The 16918-nt window shown below is 38.0% G+C and overlaps 1 protein-coding gene across 1 annotated transcript in view; it reads right to left on the bottom strand.

Annotated features, from left to right (window-relative positions):
• LOC122329994 (elongation of very long chain fatty acids protein 2-like) overlaps positions 1 to 16918 on the bottom strand; it is a 34980-nt gene that overhangs the window by 1191 nt on the left and 16871 nt on the right. Inside the window, 3 exon segments of the mRNA XM_043226754.1 lie at positions 1863 to 1868; positions 3188 to 3269; positions 3375 to 3562. Coding sequence (XP_043082689.1) covers positions 1863 to 1868; positions 3188 to 3269; positions 3375 to 3562 — 276 coding nt within the window.

The raw sequence follows: 16918 nt of genomic DNA, 5'->3' as shown, positions 1-16918 counted from the left end.
GTTTTTCATCATATATGTCCCAGACAAAATAACCCAGCGCAGGCACTGTAACCTAGGGCAGCCGATTTCTGAGCAGTTAAATGCATCAGTTTCCCCAGGGAATAGCAGCTCATTGCTGGCTCAGATTTCAGTGACACACACCGGCACAATAATTAGTGCTGTTTTGGTTAAAAAGAACAAGAGAAATTGTCTAATACACTTTCTAAAAATGCTTGTTAAAGGAGTCAAATGTGTAAAGTTGAAAACTATGCTGCATAATTCAATTTGGCCTAGTGAGTCGACCAAGCGGCCAGTGACAGACACTGAGCATATGTGTGATCAATTTAAAATCTATACATAAAACAGTCCGAGTATAGTGGAAGCTGACAGACTACAAGACAGTAGATGCTGTCGAGCTGCTCTAGACAACAGTGGGACCCCACTCTGGTGTTGTTGATGGATGTCTAACAATGTCGTGAAATTTGGCAAGAAAAAGTCGGGCTGAAATGCACTCCGTGTTTTACTAGCTCATTAAACAACGGTAAGTTGGTGGTAAGCTTTTTATCCATGCCTCAGAGTGAGTCTTCTCCTTGCATTGTCACCTGCACCACTTGCTACATGTTTATCTCTTTCTGTCGGCGACCTGGGATTCACACATAATAAATGCATGGAAATAGCTAAGCTGACAGAGAAGGTTTTAGAATTAGAGACACACATCAAAGGTTATTTGACAACAGTAAAAATGTGGCATTAGAGCTCAAGCAGCAGGGCAACTGGGTGAGCGTGAGATGGCATAGCTGCCTGTCAAAACACCCCTCTTCTGTTCCGATTCTGTTCAGAACATCAAACAGGTTCTCTGCACTCAGTGATTCACCCACTGAGAAACCTGATGAAAGTGCTCTAGTAATTGGCAATTCTTTTGTACGCAGTCTAAAAATAGAGACACCAGCCACCATAGTCCAATGTTTATCCAGAGCCAGTGCACCTGACATCTTGGCAAATTTAAAAGTGCTGGCTAATGCTAAACAAATTCAGTAAGACTGTTATTCACATCGGCGCTAATGATATTCGACTTCACTACAAATAACAATAACTTGAAAGTACAATGTCAGACACTGCAATATGCTCAGGTGCCCTCCCTGCTTACTGGGGTGACAAGATACACAGTAGACTATTGTCTCTTAATGACTGACATGGCCTTCATCCTACTGAACATCAGGTCCCTTTCTACGAAAGCTCTTTATATGCATGATTTGATCAATATATCACCGCTCCAGGATTGTGACGCACAATGAAGTGGAAGTCCTGGAGCACAAGGAACCATCGGGTCAATCTGTCAATCCATGGCCTGGGCTATCCATTGAAGCAGAGCATGGTTGGTGACCAAGGTGAACTTCCAGCTTCCACCTTTTTCTCCTGGGGCCTAATGAGGCCCCTCCCATTCTGGAAACCCAGGTACTTCGCTTCAGAGAGAGCAAGATGACATTTGCAGGGGATGGTAGTGAGCCCAGCTCTGAAAGCACCCTCTGCAACTGGTCCAGGTGTTTAATCTCTCTCTCTATAGCCTGCTGACGAGCCTCAGGGACATGGTGGGGTTGCTGCCGAACAATGACTCCTGGACTGGTCTTCATGTCATGTTTGATCACTTTGGTCCACCAGGGTTTTGGGGAGAACACATCAGAGAACTGATCGACCAGGTACACTTCGAGGTACTTCTTGCCATCTTCACAGGAAAGTGAGAAATATGCTCACTGTGCTTCCCCGGTAAGCAGCTGTGCCAGCACATGGGCCCAGTCATCTGGCTGCCACCTCTTGGCTCGGGCAGTGGTTTCAAACATCTGGAGATATGCTTCCACGTCATCATGGGCCGACATTCTTCACACTCTTGCCTGCATTCTCCACCAGTGTGACAGGGTGAAGAATGACACGACAAGGAGAGCTCAAGAAAAGTGACCCCTGAGGGTGGATTTATTGACAATAAATAAAAATACATGCTGCTCGTGCTCTTGGTTTTTCTTGGTGTTGTAGTTTTTCTACCAGATAGCAGTGGACACACACTGCTATCTGGTAGAGGAAACAAGAAACAGGCATTAGACTCGGAGTCGGAGTGGAGAGGTTTTCCAGACTGTGGCTTCTTCTTGCTGCTTATAAAGCCAGTCCTTGATGATTTCCAGGTGTGACCGATCAGCCCGTGAGGGGTGATGTCAGATGCTCATTAGTTAGGAACATAGATGTGCTGTTTGATAGCAATCTTTCCTTTTAAAACCATGTTTCTAGCATCTGTAGAACTGCACATGTCCATTTCAAAAAACATATCTAAGTTATGCGACCTGTGTCATAAATGCATGAATATTAATTATGACTATGAGGTTAAACTACTGTAATGCTTTGATGGGTGGTCGTTCTGCATGCATGATAAACAAACTTCAGCTGGTCCTAACTAGTGTCCTTACTAGAACCAGGAAGTATAATCATATTCGCCTGGTTCAGATTATCCAAATCAGATGGTGGATCAGCAACCAGAAATGACGTTGAATTAAAGACCAGAACACCTAGATGAGCCCCGTGGACAGATCACTGGAACCAGACGTGCACACACACACACACACTCTAAATCCTTTGCACAATCTGACATAGCTGCATTTAAAATTGAACTGGAAATTAAGTGCTGAGCATCCGGCCAGAGGAGAACTGGCCCCAACTGAGCCTGGTCTCTCCCAAGGTTTTTTTTCAAGATTCTGCATGGATGGGGTTTTGGTTCCTTCCTGTTGTTGCCTCTGGCTTGCTTAGTTGGGGACACTTAATTTTTAGCGATTCTAGCAATCATTGTCAATTTGATTACAGAACATCTCTGCATTTATTTATATATTACTATAACTCTATTCTCATATTTGATACTGTTCAGAGCTTTGAGACAATCTGTATTGTTAAAAGTTTTATGTAAATAAAAGTAATTGATTGATTGATTGATTGACTAGTGTTTGAACTATTAAAGAATAAACCACACTTTCCATATTTGATTTCTGGGTTGAATAAGAAAATTGAAAGGACGCAAAAGTACACTGACCATACACACACATATAATAATTAGTTATTCACAGTGTGTAATCTGTATTATTACTTGTTTTGATGTATAGCTTGAATATTACTATGAATTGTAAACTCTACAAGTATAGACAGATAGATAGATATGTGCAATTTTTCTTACTTACCCTGATATCTGCTTCACCAGCTTCATATAGGCCCTGACACTGAAGACGATAACCAGCAGACCAAACTGATGACATCAACTACCAAACATATTAAAGAACTTTAAGGTGAGATTGAAACCAAAAGACCTATGTTAATACAGTGAGACACAAACATACATGTAAACACACTATATGCTCACTTACTTCAACTAGCATGTAGAAAGACAACATAGTAACAGAAAAGTTGTACAGCAGTAAAACATTTTTCAGTGAGTATGCTGGTCTGTTTCTCATATATTTTGTTCCCAGGTAGATTGTTAGGAGGTAGGTAATGGTGAGCAAGAATGTTGGTGTGTAGGAATCCAGCAGGAGCCATCCTCTCACACGAGTATCTGAAATCAAAACACACATTATATGCAGTTTACAACATCTTTATTAAATTATTATAAAATTATTAATAGAATTTATTTAAATACTATAAAATGTAAAAAATTATATTTGTTATGCAGTATGTCATACTATATGTATTATATTTGGCATTGTAAACCAGCTTTACAGCATTTAGTCCTCGCTGGCAGACAAGTACATGACTACATGACTATAACTATATGACTCACGGAAGCCAAAGAGCTATTTCTTTATATTTCATTATTTTTAAATAATGTCATTTGGTAAAAGACAGAACAAATAAAAGTTAAATCTATATATCTTCATACACCACACTACCTGCAAGATTTCTGTCTTCATTAGCAATATCCTGATTTTCAGTTATTGTTTTTAACCCATCCAGTAAACACACACACTATGAACACACACCGGAAAAGTACAATCCCAGCTGAACCAGGGACTAGTTAATGAGGAAAGGCAAAAATTACCTTGATTTGTGTTAAATAGTAAAATGCTCTTGGATAAGGATGGTTGAAACATGGGAAATAAAACACCATCAGACAAATAATACAATAAATATATTAAAATAAATTAAGCAATTATTATCACATGACTATGTTGTTATGTAGATAGAAATTAACACATTAATTTCTTAACTCTTCTCTATTTCATTTTAATTAAAAACAAACACAGTCTCAACTGATTGATCCCATCATCTTCAACAATCTGCTTTAATTCCTCTATGGTTCCTTTCATTCTGTCCTGCCTCCGATGATTTCGTTTCCTTCTCTTACGCTTTCCCTGATTCTGCCTCACAATTTCCCGTCTTTTTCTTCTCTTTGCCATTGTAATCATGCAATTGAATTAATTATTAGATGCAAGTAAAATCTGGAATGGCTTTAATGGTTTTAAAACTGTCTTCTATCCCCTCACCCTAATCCTACACTCAAACCTATCCCCTCATACAAAATTTTCTGCTATGTTAGATTTTATATTGCATAATAAAACTAAAACTCTGTTGTCAACCATGTTTGTCCTATAAACCAAGCCCCACCACACATTTTTGACTGACTAAAGTACTGTCCCACATTAAACTAATCTTGCTGTCCCACTTTTCGAAACCATGTTTCCTAGAGTGGAACACTAGGAAAACTGACAAAAATATAAAGATGATTGCTTGGCCCTCAAATATGATTGAACATTTGAGAGGTGATGTAATTTTAATCACATGAAACCACAGCATTGACTAATAAATAGTTCAATACCAATACAGAAGGTCAATACCAAAGGCAGTCCAATCTTTCTACGAGTACAGGGGAAATCCAATGAACAATAGTCACAAGGCAGGCAATGGGTCCAATACATAAGTCCACACCAAGCAAACAATACAGACAGGGGAGATCTAAGACTCGAGAAATGCGAAACAGGAAGAATCATACACAAACAATCAGTCGAAAAATAATCAGAAGAATGCTCAGTAAGGCAGGTGAAACTGGCAATACTTTACATTTAAACACATGGAGGGCCTCTGGTTATAAAGGCATCAAACAGGAAATGGCACATGAAGAAGCAGAGGGAGTGATCCCAGCTAGTACTCGGACAAGGCCTCCCTCTGCTGGCTAGGCATTACAGCCGTATGGAGCAAATCAAAAAACATTGCATAATTGCATAAAATTGCATAAAATCAGCATCACATTTGCAATCACACAATTATTTGGCTAAACTTCTTCCTCGATTGATATTGCTTAACTTTACATAAATATAGAAAAACAAAACTCAAACAAACCTGAGACTGAAAACAACTTACTTTCAGATGCTTTTTCAAGGTTAGGACATTACTTTTGAAGCTGAGAGACGTTTTGTTGTTTTTAAACATAAATTAAAGGCTTTAAGAAAAAAGCTAAAGCAGTGAAAATTCATATTTCCACCATCAGAGTAATAATTGAGAGTTTACTATCAACATAAAATATTATGAAACTGCCTGGAAGAGGACGTGTGTATTGTCTTAATGCATGGTGTGAAGGAGAGTTTGAGCTGAAGATTTGCACAAAGTAGTTAAGTCTCAGGGTCAAAAAAATTAAAAAATTGTCTAACAGCACCTACATCACCATATGTTGTTCAGGAGGGTTTAAAGGTAAATTGTGGGCCAATATTTCTGCATGAGGTCCTGGACATCTTGTTTATACACATGGGAAAATGGATTCTATCAAATATCAAAAGATGAAAATATCAATAACTTACTGACTGTTAGAAATCTTATAATATGCTATGTTTGGATCTTCCGACCATAAAACAAATCTGAACTGAAGAGAAGCACTATCATGGAGATGGGAATCTGGAATGATTTTGGATGAAGGTAATGATACTATTGCATATGTGTTAAGGTTAGATTTTTCAATGTAAACAGTCACAACGTTTTTATTTATATTACATTATTTACACATTTATGAGCACATAACCCCCTGCCCCTAAACCTACCATTTGTCAATAAAACAAGATATAACAGGCAAATACAACTACCATCATTATTTATTCAAAAAGGGTTAATATTCCAAGTCTTCCAGGGCAAAATGATTGATTTGTAAGAGGAATAGATCCAATCACCATCTCTGACTGCAACTCTTCCAAGGCCAGAAGAAGCCTTATGCCAGCCTTGGTTGTGAAATGTGATTGGCTCTTGTGCTTGTGATTGTCTCATGACTGATTGCGTCATTCTACAGAATGGTAGTATCATTTTGAATGAGATGTGAGCGTGTTAATGGAGCAGGATACTTTTTTTAGCAATTAAAACCTTGTTTTACTCTCTTCTTCGCATAAAGACCTTCAGAAGGACTTGGAATGCAACACGACTTGTTTGTAATGCTTTTATACTGCTTATGGTCAGTTTTGCCAGTAAATACCTGTGATTTATGCACAGGCATTGTAGGCAGGTGCCTATGCTTGCTCGTTCAGGGGGGGCCCAAACACAATAAAGACATATATAATATTTTTGTTATACTATGGGATACAACAGTAAAAGACCCAAAACAGAAGATAAATATAACAAACAATAGAGTAAAAGTTGTTAAGACATTTCTCTGTCTTATTTCCATGAAGACAGAGACATGGAAAGAAACTTGTTTTCAGTGCTGCAACATGAATTTGTCAATAAAAGAGCTACATGACATTTCTCAGTAGCAAGGTTCTTGAAGCAGTTTAACTTGCTGCTGAACACTGCTGAGAGAAGTACACACTTAATTGTGATGCTATTTAAAAATCAGGGCAGCCTATATGTGATGCAGATTTTTTTGCCTGATTTTCTTTTTTCCCCTTTATCTCATATAAGAAAGTTTAAGAAATTTTTGCAGGGCACAAGATGGTAACAGTAGTAGCAGTAGCAGTAGCCTAATTTAGAGTTGTTATAAATGACTCAGAAACTAAGCACCATCAAAAATGAAGCATCTTTTGTTATGGATGTTTTTTGTTTATTATTGTTTTTCGCACAGACTTTTAAAAGCAAATTTAACAGAGAGTCAGTAACACAAAGGCAGTCCGATCCATTAAAAGGTACAGGGGAAATCCAAAAGACAATGTTAATCAAGCAGGCAATGGTTAAGCAGTTTCACAAATCAATAAACAGGAAAAGAGGCAGAGATCACACACATGAATCACAATCAGAATAAACAGGAAGAATGCTTGGCAAGGCAGTCAAACTGGCAATACTTTGCAGAGAGCACATGGAGGGCCCTTGGTTATAAAGCCCTCAAACAGGAAGTGATCGTAGAGCAAGCAATAGAAACATGCACAGCTAGTACTTGGGTGAGAACTCTGCTGGCTAGGCTACAGAGATATAATGGTTTCCCCAGTAACAGATGTAATCAAAGAAGCCTGTGCTCACAAACACTACTTTATCAGGCATTTCAGGAAAGAGAAAATTAAAACACTGGAAGCATTGAGCACTGCTAAGTCAAATGGCCTTAACAAAAGAAACATTCTAAGCAATAACAAAAGAAACAAATCACAGTTCCAATGTGACTGTGTCAGGGAGTCTCAGTCATCTCAGTCACTCCAATCATCACCACCAACACCTACAAGTTTTGATCAGTTGCACCTGTCACCTGCAATCAAGCCCAGCTACAAGAGCATGCTCCTCACTAGCAAACACTGTCTGGTCCAACGTTCACTCTGTCGAATCAAGCCAGACTAACTCCATCTATGTGTTCTCGCAGCAGACTGATTACTGTGCTGTGTATTTTGTCTCTACCTCTTCTAAGACTCTCAGCTCCTAGTAAGAATTCTGGTTACTCTCCATTGTGCCTGCCCGGCTCCCCCAGCTCCCTGTCATCTCTGCTCACTTCTGGTGACTCCATTCACTGCTCTGGGAATTATATTTCTTAAATAAACCTGTCTTGACTAATCCTATGTGTCTCGCTTGTCTATGTGTGAGACACTGGGGCCATAAATGTGCATATATATTGCAAAATCTCTGTCTTCAGGAAGCTTTTGAAATGTAACTGAACATGACATAAACAGACTTGACCAATCTCCCCAACCATTGTATATATACAAGGACTATTGACTAATAAGAAACACCTGAAAACAGATGAAAACAAGTGTTTTGAAGCAGCCAGTCTGTTTTATGTATGACATCAAAGTAACGCAAAAGTAATATAAAAGCATACAGAGCTGTCCGCTCTCTATAGCTCTCATGGCAGAACCATGACTATGATTAAATATGATTAAAATATTAATATAAACAAACCTATTTAAAATTATTTTATAGAGACATCAGTAGTATTAAGTCTTCAGTCATTAAAAAAGATGCAACTAAACAAATATTTAAAAAAAATGTTGATTTGAAGATTTAATATAAAACTATTGCAATACAAAAGTATATTTAAAAATATGTTAGGTGGAATTAGTTGTGATTAACTTGATTTGTATTGACTTTTTGTATTAAGTTAATTTTTAATATAAAATGATAGCACTAATACTAATCATGGTAACACTTTAGAATAAGTAATTAACTATGAGTTTAGACCTGTATTTTCACCTCCTAAATTACACTTGTGAAGTCACAATTCTATTATTTTAAATGTATGTTTTGCATTTATTTAAAATTTAGTACACTATGTAACTTTTTGACTGCAGGCAGGCTTTAGCTGTGTTTCATTTAGAAGGCTGCACCCTCCAGAGGCTGCATTCGAAGGCTGCATACGTTATTAAGGATGTATCTTTTCAGAAAAGCAAGTAGGACAGAAAGTAGAATGCAACCTTTAAATTCGTCCTTCTTTCACAGGAATTCAAAGGATGTATTAAATGTATCCTTCGCTGCTAGAGATAACCCAAAATTATTTGCATAGCCATAAACAACCGTCATTAATTTGAAGAATGCAAGTGCCGGCTGATGTAAACACAAGCACAGATGTGGTGGTCAAACACTTCATATAACATCCTACAGAGGATGCAACCTCCTGAGGATTCTATCTTCTGAGGGTGCAGTCTTCTAAATGAGACACAGCTTTAGGCCTATGTTATGGTACAATTCAAATATTTTAGAACATAAAGAATAAGATAATCAAAATGTTTGCCTATATTAAATTTTTGAAGTAAGTAAATGATGACATTATCTTAACAGTGGCACCTTGCTCAACAAACAAACAAACAAACAACAAAAAAAGATGGATAATAGAAAGCACAAAGAATACACTGAAAAGAATAGTAAAAAATAAACACACAAAAAAAATTAAAAACTATGTAATAAAACTGCACGGATGAAAATTAGGGAGTATTTCAGGTCAATAGCATATTTAGAAATATTTACTGGCAAAAATGGTGACGTGTTCAATACTTATTTTACCCGCCGTACTGATACAATGCAGGACAGCACAAAGTTCTCTAGTTATCTAAGTGCTATTAATAAAATTGATAATACAATTGATATTGTGAAACAAGAGATTCTAACCAAACTGATTACTGACTATTTCACAAGATCTGAAGTAACCTTTTTGCACAAAGTTCATCTTGCACAATCCTGAGGGGATTTATTTGTGCCAGGTTCATATATATATATATATATATATATATATATATATATATATATATATATATATATATATATATATATATATATATATATAAATATATATAATTATAATATTATATTTAAAATGTTAAAACATTTTTATATCTAATATTTTAGCATACTTCTTATTTAAACAGGCTTAGGTTTACAGTTAAGTTAATCTTTGCTTCTAGATTTGTTCACTTTGATGGTTTTGCTTGCAGAAAAAGCAGATCCTCTCAAAGGAATAGTGCAACTTGAGAGGGTACTCAGGGAACTGTACCATAGCATCAATGAGTAACAGGCAGCACACCCAGACAGATTTCTCTCCACACCCTGATCAGCTTCTCCAACAGCTTTACTGTTATGCTAAAGTCAGCATACAGACCAAAGGTGAAAGTCACCAACCAATTCAAAGACAGGTATGTATGTGCTCAAAAGGTGACTCCTCAGCACTCAGAACTGCGTTGCCACCACAGATTAGGACATGTTTAGGCAGGCAGCCACTAACACTTACAGTCACTGCCTACATCACCAAACTCATTGATAGTGTAACTGTAAACAGGACCATCACCACACAAGCTAATCAGAAGCCATGGTTGACAGGCCCACAACCTACTGAGGACAGAGAATATGGCCTACAGAGCTGGTAATGAAGAAGACCTGAGAACAGCTAGGGCCAAACTCTTATGCATCAGTGGTTGTTTAAAGGGACGTGAAACCTGTTTCAGCACTGGTCTTTCACAGCTTGGATCTAAAAAAAGGCATGTGGAAATGTGAGAGTATAGTAGAGATTTGAAAAAAATAGTGGGAAGAAAAGATATTTAGAAAATAAAGAATGAGATAAATAATAACAATTTTCATCTATATTAAATTTCTGAAGTTAATTGTAACTGATGTTATCTTGACAGCAGCACCTTGCTCAGAAATGGGCATAAAAAACTAGAAAAATGGGAGTGTAGTAGTGGGTGGAAAGACAACCGATAAAACACAGATCTACAATACCCTCATTATACAGAAAGATTAATATAAAAATAGATTTTAAACAGAAAGAATAAAAGACACAGTCACTTTTTATTTACTCTTCTTTGAATATATAAATATAATGATACATTAAATATACATAACTGTTTATGGTGTATCACAATCTCGGCATCATGTTCATGATCAGACTTGCTGCTTTATCAGCACCCTTATTCATGCATATTTCATTTGAAAAAGTTTGATATGATGATATGATGACCGACTCTCTGTGACGTCCTGTAATCAACAATCTTGTTGTTGGCACACCATACTGAGAAGGCATTGAGCTCATCTCTGTTGGATGTTGGTGATAAGTCATACGAAAGTTGTATAGTCAGCAAATTTGAAGATAGTGTTGGAGCTGTGGTTAGCAGAGTAACTATAGGTAAACATGGAGATCCAGTTACATACGTCAGTGTCCCAGGTACCCGTAAATCCCAGATCTTTCATGACAAGGTGACTGGTAAGTTGACTTGGTCAAAGAATGTCTGAAATAGAAAAGTATTTTGAGTTGCTCCTGGTCAGTAGTAATGACAACTTACCAACAGTGGTCCAAAAAGGGAAATCACCAACCAGTGTCAGGGTGTTGGATGCCCAAGACTCACTGATGCACAAAGTCAACAAAGGTTATTCCATCTGCTCACATAAAATATTTGTTAATGGAGAGATGATTCACAACACACAGTGAATTTGTCACAAATCTTGTCCACAAATTTCAGTTTTCTTCCTCACAACATCGACTCTTGCACCACAGTACCACTGGTGTCAGCACGAAAGCTGGCATTTTCAAACCCGATTACTCTAAGCCTCCTGTTCCTACACTAATTCCTGTCTGAAATACTTCCCATAGCAGGAATCATTTAATGTTGCGTTTGGGCTGTGTACTTTCTGAAACTGTGACAGACATGATTATGTCTTCTGAGGTGGAAGTTGATTCTGCAAAACCTAATAGTAATAGTGCAATTTGCTTTGTTTCTCAAGGTGAGGGCACCCGCCGCAGCTTCTCTAGAGGTGGCGGCCACATGCTTCAGAACCTTCCGAAGCAACAGGGGTTCACTTCAGCTCCTAATATGGTGTTGGTGCCCAGCAATGCTACCTCAGTTTGTTATCTTACTGTCTAGGAGACTACTATTGAACTCTCTCAATTTAATGTTGATATCACTGTAGAACATCCAGAAGTGGCTGCAACCACTGCAGAATCTCCAGAAGTGTCAGTGGTGTCCACTCATCAGCCCTCGTCCTGTACTTTCACGGCTATGGAGGTCGTCTGTGAATCCTTGTCCTGCCCTGTCCTGGCCAAGAAGGCCACCTGTAAATTCTCGCAATGCCCTTTCAGAGCTATGGAAACCATTTGCATCTCCTTATCTCCTGTGAGTTCTTGTCATGTCCTGTTACAGCTGTGGGTGTATTCTCGACTGGCTCTGAACTGGCCATGGAATCAATTATGAACTTTTTCCTGTCCTGACTCCAGCCGAGAAGGCTCCATCTGAGCACTCAACTCTGTTTGTAGCATCCAACCATGTGGACTATGAAATTCTTGACTGTGTCAGTGTGCCTGATGATGAAGTTCCTGTCTGTCCAGTTTCCACCTATTACCCCAAATTCAAATTATCTACCTGTGTCTCCACAAATTTGTCTCTGACACACTATTTATCTTTGAATTGTCACACTATTTGAATTTGAATTTATTGGCTCCTGTCTGCTGAGAGGTTGGTTTGTTTGTAGCTGCATGTAGCTTCGCTGTTTGTAGCTGCATGTAGCTTCGCTGTTTGTAGCTGCATGTAGCTTCGCTGTTTGTAGCTGCATGTAGCTATCACCTCTTCTCTAGCGATCAAATATAATTTAACTGTCTACATACCGTTGATACTATCAAATTAATCTAACTAATTAGACTGCTGTTAGTTCGTTCGCTTTAATCTAAAACTCGACAGTGAGTTAGTACTCGTTAGCCGATTCACTTTCGCTCCCATCCACGTTTTCGCGCCTATTGTTGGCTTTTTTCCGCTCCTGTTCATTTGTTCCTCGTGCTCGTTCGCTCCGTTTTCACAAGCTCATCAAAACAAGAGTGGTAAGTGAATCCTTACGGTGAGTAAATAGCTTCTCCCTGCATCGTCACTGGCACCGTCTGCCACATGTATGCCACAGGGAAATAGCTAGGCTGATTGATCTTGTCAAATTTAAAAGTGCTGGCTAATGCTAAACGTAAATTTCGTAAGATTGTTATTCACATCGGCGCTAATGATGTTCGACTTCGCCAGTCACTAGATCACTAAAAATAATATTAAAGAGGTGTGTGAAATTGCAAGCACGATGTCGGACAATGTAATATGCTCTGGTCCCCTCCCTGCTTACCGGGGTGATGAGATTTACAGCAGACTGCTGGGTCTCAATGGCTGGATGTGTAAGTGGTGCCCGCAAAACAACATAGGTTTTATAGACAATTGGATGAGTTTCTGGGGCAGACCTGACCTGTTAAAAAGAGAGGGGCTTCTTCCCTCCTGGGGTGGTGCTGCTCTTCTATCTAGAAATATGGCATATTGTCTTATAGCTCCAGCATGACCAACTAGCGCCCAGGTCAGGAAGCAGACAGACCGGCTAAACCGACTGTCTGCTAGCTGCCTCACGTCACAGAAGGCAGTTAATTCTCAGCACATAGATACTCTTTCACCTAGATATCACACTACAGAGACTGTGCCTGTTCCCCGAATTAGAATATGCAGAGAACGTCCAAACCAAATCAAAAGCAATAGATAAAACTTGGCTCGCCGAATATTAGATCACTTTCCACAAAAGTACTTTATATATATGATTTGATCAAAGAGCAGAACCTAGATTTGCTTTGTTTGACAGAAACCTGGCTAAAACCAGATGAATATATTACTCTAAATGAATCTACCCCCCAAAATTATTGCTATAAAAATGAGCCACGTTTAAAAGGTAAAGGGGGAGGTGTTGCTACAATTTATAACAACATTCTTAGTACTTCTCAGAGGGCAGGCTTTAAGTATAACTCATTTGAAGTGTTGGTGCTGCATACAACATTATCTACAGAATCATGTGCTAGTGATAAATCTTCTGTCATGTTTGTACTGGCTACTGTATACAGGCCACCAGGGCACAGCACAGATTTCATTCGTTAGTACTGGCATGAGATAAAGTCTTAAATGTTGACGATTTTAATATCCATGTTGATGATGAAAAAGACGCATTAGGATCAGCTTTCTTAGACATTCTGAACTCCGTTGGGGTTAGACAACACGTCTCTGGACCTACTCATTGTCGAAATCATACTCTAGATCTAATACAGTCACATGGAATGGATGTTAAAATGGTTGAAGTTCTGCATCAAAGTGATGATGATCACTATCTACTCTTGTGTGAACTCTGTATAGTTAAACCTGTAAACTCTGCACCTTATTACAAGTATGGTAGAACCATCACTTCCACCACAAAAGAAAGCTTTCTAAGTAATCTTCCTGACTTATCTCAATTCCTTAGCACATCCAATACGACGCAAAAACTTGATGATATAACAGAAACTATGCACTCTCTTTTTTCTAGCACTTTAGATACAGTTGCTCCTTTGCACTTAAAAAACATAAAAGAAAACAATCTGACTCCATGGTATAATGAAAACACACGCACCCTAAAGAGAGCAGGTGTGAGCTTTCACTGCTATGCTGATGATACTCAGCTCTATATTTCAGCACAGCCTGGTGATACACACCAAATTGAGAATCTAACAGAATGCATAGTTGATATAAAAAACTGGATGATGAGTAACGTCCTAATGCTAAATTCTGAAAAAACAGAGGTGCTAATAATTGGACCTAAAAACCCCACATATAATAATCTAGAAAACAGCCTATCACTTGATCGCTGCTCTGTTAATTCTTCATCATCAGTTAAGAACCTAGGTGTGCTGTTGGACAGCAATCTTTCCTTCGAAAACCATGTTTCTAGCATCTGTAAAACTGTGTTTTTTCCATCTTAAAAATATATCTAAATTACGACCTATGCTTTCAACCTCTAATGCAGAAATATTAATTCATGCGTTTATGACCTCGAGGTTAGATTATTGTAATGCTTTATTGGGTGGTTGTTCTGCACGCTTGATAAACAAACTTCAGCAATGAGCAATGAAATACAATGAAATTGTTGTGTCTGGCAAGTTTTATAATAACGGACTTGGAATGTTGACATATACGTCAAGCTATTAAAAGAACAGAATGGAGGACTAAGAATCTCCAAAATCAACTGCCAGTGTTACATGTCATTGAGGCTAATAGAAGCATAAAATGCTGCAGACAAAGTCTTCAGGTAATAGCTGTTTATAAAAGCTCGCAGCATGTTCTTTTTCATGTAATGCTTAGAAATCTAAAACTGTTGCAGTTAAAATTTATACAAAGGAACAAATATTCATTGTGATATTATGAATTATGCAAAAGTTATGCAGTATTAATAATTCAAACAGTATACTTCTCCAAATAATTAATCACTCCTCATGTTATACAACAACAGGGTAATCGTATTTACTTTATATTTCATAATCTTTACTAATAATTTTAATAGTAATTGATTACTATGTACCTATCAAAGGTAATACGTAGCTGTGACATTACACGTCATACCAAAAAGTGAATGACCTACTTTAAACACTGGTAATCTGTTCTAACACTAACAGTGTACTCAATGTGTTTCAGATGTTGCTACAGTTCATCTGCTGATTGGATCGACAAGAAAACTGATGAGTGGTGGTTAACTGTCTTGCCCTATTTCACAGAGAAGCAATGGGTCCATCTGTTACTTTTTAAAGTCAGCCTTAGATAAAATAGACACAATCTATAGCATTTTTGTACCTCAACCTTTAGTTGCTATTGTACTATGGATGCTCGCAACTAACTCAGAAGTATGCCACATCTGTTTGGAGTTGCCATTTTAACTGCCTATGACTTTGTTAAAGACTTCTGCTCCTCTATTGAAAACATCCTGTTGCCTGAAGTCATTACGATTCCGCTCCCCAGGAATACCACACTGAATATTTTAATCGCTAAGGGTGGTATTCTATTGTGTTGCAAGCAGTTGTTGATGCTAAAGGGTTATTCTGGAATGTTGTTGCTGGATTACCTGGCAGTTTGCACAATGCCAGGGTTTTGCTTTTGTCTGCATCGTGGGAGCTGGCTGAGAGAAGAAATTTGTTTGCACAGCAATACAAAAATATTAATGGACAAGAAGTCGACCTCTACATCCTCGGAGCTGCAGCATATTCACTAACAAGCTGGCTCATGAAGCCCTTTCCTGTGGTTTCCAAACAGCACAGCAAATAAATAGGTAAATAACCATAAAACAAACAAGGCAAGGCAAGCCAAAAATGCATTTTACCAGTGGTGTAATAAACAATGCGAGAAGTATAGAAAGCAGTGGTATGTACCTGCTCCTTTCCCCCAGCCATATGTTAAACACCAGGCTCCTGTTGCAGAGACTGAAGTTCTGAAGGGGCTGAAGTTCGTGTTGCCTTGGTGCAGCATCTAAATTATTTTTGTGCCAGCTAAAATGTTATAGTTATGACAAATTATTATGAATACAAACTAGTAGTGTATGTTGTAAGCTTATTAAATCGTTTTAAATGGTACGCTATTTTTTCTTCTGGTTTTATAAGCCATACATACTATATAACATTTACACTGTAAACAGACATATCTTGTCACGTCATCACTTCCACCTTCCACCGAACTCACCACATGGACACAATCCCAATCACCCGAGTACTAATCAGCAACACCTGCAACCACTCAACACCACCCTTCATAAACCACACTCACCACTTCCACAACGGCGATCCTTGAGGTTACTAACACAGTACTCCGGCCGTCTTCCCGTCAGCCTGTCTGCTCTTCTCGTTGGAATTCCCCTGGAGAGTATATCCAGATAAAGGAAAGAACTTGGACGTTCCTGTGTTCCTTTTGTTAAAGTTTGAGGCAGTTCGCCACCTTTTTGTTGTTCATTAAAGAACCCCTTTTCTATTATAGCGACTCTGTTTACTTCCTTGACCGGAGCGTGACATATCTCTCTTTAATGATAATAAAAATACCTTTTTAAGATATAAGTTGTTATTGACAGGGTTATTACCAACACAAATAAAAAGACTAAGCACACATTTTTTATAAACAATGTTAAATAGAAATAGTACATCTTTTTAAATATACAAACTGTAACAAATACACAAATATTAAAAAAAAATCCTTCAAAAACCAACATGGGAATGATAAAGAAACTTTTCACACTTTTATAAAAA

Source organism: Puntigrus tetrazona, chromosome 24 (genome assembly GCF_018831695.1).
Source record: "Puntigrus tetrazona isolate hp1 chromosome 24, ASM1883169v1, whole genome shotgun sequence".
Taxonomy (NCBI): Eukaryota; Metazoa; Chordata; class Actinopteri; order Cypriniformes; family Cyprinidae; genus Puntigrus; species Puntigrus tetrazona.
The sequence above is the reverse complement of the archived record's forward strand: the minus strand, read 5'-3'. Positions and strand labels throughout refer to the sequence as shown.